A 7,816-nucleotide genomic window follows, 5' to 3' on the forward strand; every position below is an offset into this window, starting at 1 on the left:
ATACTCAAGACTACCCAACTAACTTTCTCCGAGGCAGCCGATGACAGTTTTCGACATGCTCTTTTGTATGCGTGATTCCAAAGAATGTAAGCTCTGTTCGGTTCAATTTGCTGAGGGCTTGTAGCCTCTGCCTTACGGGGCTTTGAGTCATTGCATCTTTTTGCTTGCTTACGGGGGTAGTAGTGCATATACGGGTATGAGCTATTGATGATGATAGCTCTTGTGTGCAGATACGAAACTTATATGGTAACCTATCCATATACAGCTCTGCTGCTAAAAGGAGGAAACATCAGGTAACATGCTTGGAATCGTTGTTGTGTTTTGTTTATGAGACCAGCGAGAGTCCGAACTGTTCAAAGTACACACTTCTAAAAAGCTGCGCAACTGCTTTTGACCACCATGTAATCGTCCTACGTTTGCGGAGCCATTGATGAGAACACCGTGCGAATGTAAAGGCGACGGGCTGCAGCATTATGCGGACCTAATCAAGCATCCCAAGTCAATGGTGGCACCCGCCTAGTCGCTTCTTATACAGTTTTGAGCAATAGGTGTATGTACTTACGTTCATTCATTATCTCTTCGGCCATCGCTGACCGCGCTAAATGAAAGAAAAAAAGACATTCAAAAGCCGCACATACGCACACATTCAGAAGGACTAAGAATGTACTGCATAACTTATTATAAGTGACATTAGGGTTCCAATGAACTGCATGAAAGTGTTTAATGTGGACCTAATGCAAAATTTCACTTGCATGTCATCAGTCAAATGTCGCACAAACATCTAAAAGGCATACAGCACGAATGCACGAGACTAACAGTGACCAATATGTTTTGGGATGCCATGGCATCAAGAATACATCAGCAAATGGCATCAGATAGATATTAGACCGTCACAAGATCATGATGCTACAATGCATTACACATCTTAAAGACATGCATTAAATTTTATATAGGTCTACGCTTATTAGTATGCGAAAGCGACGAAGGGATTAATTTTAAAACACTTTAATTTGGCCCTATTCGTTTCTGCTTATATCGATTACTGAAAGCCTCCCCTCTTTTAGTCTCAGCACCAAAAAGAGCTTAACAATGTACCCTTGCCAGTTGCTAGGTGTACACATCGATCATATTTCATGAGACGCAAGCGTTCACAACCTCCATCTCCCACTCATGCGGTCAATAGCATTGTTGTTCGCCAAAAATCTGTAAGCTGCTGTAAAATCTACTGAAGACAAATACGTGAATAATGTAGTTGTTGTTAATTGCAAAGGATCGTACGTAGGGGGCGGTTGTCGTGTGTTAACAATTAGGCTTTGTGTCTGTTTCCCCACTATCAGTATAGTTTCGGAGTAAAACTTGGGCGGAAATCACATAGCTTTTCGTCAGTAAGAGCCGTTTGTGATTGGTCGGCCGCCTTCACTAATGCGTCCTATATATGACGTTTGGCTGGCACCTACGCTGGCGAACAGTTAAAGCTTAAGAACAGTTTTATGAACACGGGATCTAATCCACGAATCCTTTCGTTTGTAAGGGCTCCTTGGCCGGCCGCCTTCTATAATTCTACTTCCAGCATCAGGATTGGCTGGAATTTGTTCTTACGGACAAGCCTGCACGTAAGAGCTGTTTGTGAATACGGGCCCTGATCTGTATTTCGGTTAAAAGAGGGCAATTCACTTAGGCCCACTCAGCTTTGAAACAGAGTTAGGTTCAAGATACAAATGTAGACTATAGGAAATGAACAGAGATAAATCAACGAAAAATTGCTAGTATGCTTGCGGCAACATGCTGTTCATTCAATTGTTTCTTATCTTTCATCACACCCTTTCATAAACAGACGAGGCACGCCACGAACGGCTACAGTAGCTTCCATTTATTTAGTTTAAGTGTATCACACACGTTGTTTCATTCTGATTTGCTGTTGCCATAATGTCTATGCGAAGGAGCGGAAGGAAGTAAGGTGTGAATTTACACCAAACTTTTTTTTTTTACTGAATGAAGTGATTCTGGCAACTAATGTTGTTCGTGTCAGCCTAGCTGCCCTGATTGTGCCGCATGAATGTTATATATGCTATTCTTTGAGGTTTAGCACAGACATACGTGTTGACTTTTCGAATTAACATGCACAGCTTGTCTAGGCCATCATTTTGAGGAAGTCAAGGCGTATGGTGACGAAATGCTCTTAACAAAAAAGTTGTTTTTTATTTTTTATTCAACTCATGATAAGTTCACACTTCTCTGTACAAGCAGCACCATGAAATCGATATCAGCGGAGCAGGCTAAAGAATCTTCATGTGTGACAAGAAAGCCCGAGTTGCCTCCTGCTATATTTTTCATGCAAGGCAAGCTGCAGATTTCGTTTGGTGGAACTCAGTCTGTTAACGGCGTAGGATGAATCAACAACAACGAACAACAACGAAAACAACAATACGATGGCCAATCCACGCTGGAATCTGCGAGGTCTGGTCTGCTCATCTTCATAAAGTGGCCGCTGCTACCCCTGCCGGGTGGCGAATGCTCTGGCTGGATTGGCTGTCATTTCATTAACTGCACTTGCATTCTAGAAAGCGAAAAGAAAAAAAGAAACAGAAGGCAATCACATTTGAATCTGTGAGGTGAATATCGGCAGCTTAAATTATATGAATGGTTATTGCAATCGCTTTTTTTGTGTGTGTCAAGTAATTTCGGAAGTATACGTGCGTGGCCTACAAATTATGTGCACAATGACATTGCATCAATCAACACTTGTGCATCCTTCCCCAACTAATTGGCCATTCTAAATAACCATGAATGTAAATTGTGCTTTCTACGCTGTGATTTTCTAAGCAGACAACGTTGATAATTATTTCCTAATGGGATAGAATTTGAAACTGTTAACAAAGGCCGGGGGGTGATGCGGGGCTTTTGTTTACTAGTTTAATTACTGCGGGGTGTAGTGACGCCTGCTGCATACACAATGGCATTGCTGGATGCTAGGTTTGGGTGTTCGGTGCACTGACACTTTTTATGGCTGTATTTTGTGCGTGAGCAAACTTAACATGCAGAACTTACAGTGAACCATTACTAAACTTGCAGACAAAGCCAGTGAGCATCGTTATCCCCCTGCGAAATGTATGTTATTTCGGATTCGTCACACTCACGGGGTCATCAGCGGCAAACTGGTAAAGGCTGAAACTGAAACTGCAGCACGAGTGTAACGACCGAAGCTCAGTGATACATTTTAGGTTGAACTTAAGATTATTAACTTTTAAGCTAGGTACCGCATTATCTTACTATCAAGAAACACTTAATGGGCGACCTCCTAAAGGTGGCCTCCTCTTTAACTACATTGTTAACATTTGAGTTTCGTAAAATAAAAAAAAAAACTAAGGAAAAGGTAATTCCACATTCTGAAGTAGCTCTACGTTTTCATTTCTTGTGTTAGCTTAAGCGAAAGAGCTGGGTCATGCGCTTATGCTGGTATAGAATCAGAGGTGAGCACGTTGCTACACGCCATCTTACCGCTTAGTGCCAGCCGCCGTGGTGGCCCCCGCCACCGTATCCGCCACCACCATATCCACCCCCACCGTATCCGCCTCCGCCGTAGCTGGCTCCTCCCAGTCCTCCCAAGCCGCCGCCGTATCCACCGTATCCGCCGCCGAGTCCGCCGCCGACTCCGCCTCCTCCTCCTCCCTTGATGATGATCACCTTGGCGGCGCCACCAGATCCTCCACCGCCGTAGCCACCACCTCCGAAGCCACCAAGTCCACCGCTGTATCCGCCGCCACTGTAGCCTCCATATCCGCCGCCGCCATAGCCTCCGCCGCCGTAGCCTCCACCGCCGTAGCCTCCGCCTCCGTAACCTCCGAGGCCGCCACCGTACCCGCCGCCGAGGCCACCGCCGCCTCCACCGTGCGTTCTGCTCACGGTGCGCACCAGATAGGTGGATGTGTGGCCGCCTCCGCCGCCGTAGCCACCTCCTCCATAGCCACCGCCTCCGTAGCCGCCGCCTCCATAGCCACCACCGCTGTATCCTCCGCCGCTGTATCCTCCGCCGAGGCCACCACCGCCATAGCCACCACCGCCGTATCCTCCGCCGCTGTATCCTCCGCCGCCGTATCCTCCGCCGCCGTATCCGCCGCCTCCGAGACCACCGCCGCCACCTCCGCCTAGGAAGCCAGCTTTAGCGGCGTTGACTAGCAGGAGACCGCAAAGGAGAGCCTGCGACGAAAGAACCTTTCAGGCACTGTTCTTGCACACACTACTCACACTCTAAGACGTGTATGTATTCTCAAAGCTGCGATGTCGTGGTTACAGGTATAGTGGTCTTTGAGTATACGAAGTCCTTTCAAAAGTAGACGATTCGGGACACGATGGGCTACTCTGTCCCTTTGACAATTAGTGATTTCCTTATTCGTATATACTGTTATTCCTATATACATAAAGGGAGCTGGAGTGCTGTAAGAAGGGCGGAAAGAAGTTAAAAGAAAAAGGGTGAGACTCTCAGCAAACTTAGTTCCTCTTGCTTATCCTGTACGCTGCCGAAATTCAGTAGAGCCTTTAGTGCTAGAGATTATGTGCTGGTAGTTTTTACGCCTAGGTCTGCAACTCAGGTTGAAACTAGCTTGTAACAATAAGCAACACATGTGGTCAGATATGTGCGGCTTATTGTGTACCACGCGCTCCCATAGTGCGAAATCTTACTCTCTCTGTTCTTGTGTCCTGCTACTTCCTGGGACTTTTCACTCAATGTTGCCTAATATATTAATAGTACGCTATATCCCAATGTGAACTGCACTCTCACCTTCTGTTCGTATCGCCATTTTACAAGACAACACAGTGAAAATTAATGACGTCAGTTCACTTAGGTATTATAGCAGTAATGCGGTCATATCATATACATTTTGTGTACAGATGACTCCGGGTTTATCACTTTGAATTTGAATCTTGTTCTCGTGGAAGCAGAACACGCGAATAATAAATTTTGTGCATCTCAAACAGCACATAATGTTGTGCGTTATAACAGCAGTCTGCATAATCAGGTCTTATTAAGTCAACAATCCAATTCCGGTATTAATTTTAGTTAAGCTTATACAGAAACGTAGAGTGGCGGAACCCGTTTGACACTTCTAATGCCTGTTGAGAAAGACTTGTCGCGCTTCGTTAGAAAAGTTACTTAGTGCACCTGAGCCCTGGAGTAATTAATATAATTTCATTAGCCGTGCTTGCCAATCATAGACGGTACAACCACCCTTGTCAATCTGCAAGACCACTGGGAAAGGCTGTTTTGCACTAAGTTAACGCTTGATGCTCTCCGATTCTGCGCCTTGACATAAGCGACCCATAGTTTCTTCAGCGTCCCTGCACCAAGGAAGCATTCTCATCGCAGCGGCTACTCGTGACATCCACTGCTCCAGGCCGCGTTGGCGCCTTAAGCGTCTTTGCCACCCTTTAGGCACCAAGCTCTGCGCAGCGGAACCCTCGACGCCGAGCTCGACGGACGCCGTAGCCCTCGTGTTGTCCCGTACGACGGCGAGGCCCGGACTCACCGTAGACTTCATGCTGCTCGTGGCTGCTGTGTGCCTTGCGATGAGAGCAAGCTGCGTTATGCCTGCCGATCGAACCGTTAGGTCCTTATATACGGTCCCGCAACGTGGTTCGTCAGGACAGGTGCGGGAGTGAGGAGGTGCGCAGGACATCGCGCGCCATTCCCTTTGAAAGGGAGCGCCAGTAGCAAAACACAAAGCGGCAGCGGCAGAGCAGCATCATCAGAAGAGACGGAACAGGACGACCTCGGTGAGTCCAGAGCCTTCTCTCAAGACCTGTCTTCAGAGAGGAGCTGCCACGCACGGTGCTTGTGTTTTGCTTCGCCGCCGATCGCGCCGTTCTGATTTAGACCGCGGAGGAAGGAAGCGCGGTCCGGCGAATTAGCAAAAAGAGCTGCGAAAGAGAAAGCCGCCTCGGAAGCTGCGGAAAATAACTCGCGGTTTATGCCGTCGCTCTCCTCCTCGCTATGGGAGTCCGTGCGTGCGTGCGTGTGCATTCCGCTTTTGCTAGTTATATCAGAAGGCGCAGTGGCACGTACCCTATACCTGCAACCGAGGCGGGGGCCGCTCCTTCGCCGGAGAGGAGGGCCGGGCCTCGCCGCCGCTTGTTTGGCCGCCTCCAGTGACGACTTCCTGGCGTTCCCCAATTCGTCTTCGGCGTCCGCGGCGCTACGCTTCGGGGAAAGGGAGTGCAGTTGCGCGCTGCCGTCGAAGCCGCTATTATTTTGTTGCGATGTATACCATTACTGCGAAGGCAAATGCTGCAAGAGAGTGCGCCTTCACTACTGTGCTACCAGATGAAACCATGCTCGGTTAATGCGTTTATCATAAAGCTGGCCACAGCGCTCATTAGGCGACGCGAAGATTATGTGCCCGCAGATCGAAAAACGCTTTTCGGTTTCGTTGCACCGATACAACGCAACATTTCTGTCGGTCCTGAAGAGGACAGGACTTGCTTTCGTGTTTGGCGAATGCAGTTAGCGGCATTTGACAATAAGACCTATCCGGAGACCTTGCAGACCACCTCTTTGGGGCTGCATTATACCTTTGGCGTGTCATTCATTTCGGACAATTCGTACGGCCGCAAGGACGCCCAATTACGAGACGGCAGTCCTTGTACCACTTTATCGAACGATTCTAGAGATGCTGATCCGTCATGCACTTGGAGCGGCCATCACGCGGCTCTTCACAACTTCAAAAGGTACAACAATGTTGCGAACGAATCGCACCATCAACAACTTCATCAAATATAGCAACCCGCCTGGTGACGGAGGCAATAGAGAAGTGTTTAGTCGGGCAAGATAATCTTCTAGAGCTAACTCACGAAAAGCTTTGCTGCGGGAGAAATGAGTTTCATTACCAGGCTGTAGAATGTGCACACGAGCACCCACATTCCTTGGGAGGAGTTATCGCTTGTGCATGGTGATATCGAGTGGCACACGTGTGCGGATAAAAGAGCAGAAACAGGGAAGATAAGAATGAGCATAGTGTGAAGCTGAGGGCCAATTCAATGAATTCGGTAACAGCAGGAGTGACGTACGTGCGCGGTGATGAGGACCAAATAAGAATGTGGTAGACGTAAACGGGGTAAAGTAGAAAGGGCTATGGCAGTGATCAGGATTCGTGTCACTAAATGAATGGTGATGCTGGCGGCGATAGGCAATGTACGTAAAAGAGAGCAACGGCGTCAGGCCAGAACTGAATCGACGGTTGAATACAGAAAACGGAAGAACCGCCACTTTCCCGTAAACCGAAACCGAAACAGAACGTTAACATTTTCTTTTTAATCACCTTGATACGAAAGTGAATAGAAAAATATCGTGGCTTCAGGTTCAAGTCGGCCATTAGCTGTGGCAGTATTTATTCGTACAGTGACTGGGGTTTAGGTGTCAGAGCCAAATTAGAGCTGGTGTTTGCAGCCTATAGTATATCATATAATGTGTCCACTTCAATGGTGTGTGTGTGTGTGCGTGCGCGCGCGCGCGTGTGTGTGTGTGTGTGTGTGTGTGTGTGCGTGCGTGCGTGCGTGCGTGCGTGTGTGTGTGTGTGTGCGTGTGCGTGTGCGTGTGCGTGTGCGTGTGCGTGTGTGTGTGTGTGTGTGTGTGTGTGTGTGTGTGTGTGTGTGTGTGTGTGTGTGTTTTCTTTTCAGAAGCATAAGTGAAGGCAGGCGACACCGTGCAGAAGTAGAAGTCGCCTCCTAAGTTGTGCAAGTTGTGGCCAGCTAGGTATATATATATATATATATGCACGAGAAGTACGGAAACCGAGGGGCCCCATTTTTATTAGTCATATCA

At 47.8% G+C, this 7,816-nt stretch overlaps 1 protein-coding gene across 2 annotated transcripts; it reads right to left on the reverse strand.

Annotated features, from left to right (window-relative positions):
- Positions 1-2,174: 2,174 nt before the first annotated feature.
- Positions 2,175-5,665, reverse strand: LOC135902998 (uncharacterized). 2 transcript variants are annotated; one of them, XM_065433328.1, is made up of 4 exons: positions 5,526-5,665; positions 4,044-4,197; positions 3,499-3,986; positions 2,175-2,557 (listed from the first exon to the last, which is right to left on the reverse strand). In XM_065433328.1, exons 1-3 carry the CDS (start codon positions 5,535-5,537, stop codon positions 3,502-3,504), a joined length of 651 nt encoding a protein of 216 aa, XP_065289400.1. In that variant the 5' UTR covers positions 5,538-5,665; the 3' UTR covers positions 2,175-2,557; positions 3,499-3,501. The 2 variants fall into 2 exon arrangements, with proteins under 2 accessions (XP_065289400.1, XP_065289399.1); XM_065433327.1 differs by having other exon boundaries at positions 3,499-4,197.
- Between the last annotated feature and the right edge of the window lie 2,151 nt (positions 5,666-7,816).

The sequence above is a fragment of the Dermacentor albipictus genome, chromosome 1, assembly GCF_038994185.2.
Source record: "Dermacentor albipictus isolate Rhodes 1998 colony chromosome 1, USDA_Dalb.pri_finalv2, whole genome shotgun sequence".
In the NCBI taxonomy this organism is placed as follows: domain Eukaryota; kingdom Metazoa; phylum Arthropoda; class Arachnida; order Ixodida; family Ixodidae; genus Dermacentor; species Dermacentor albipictus.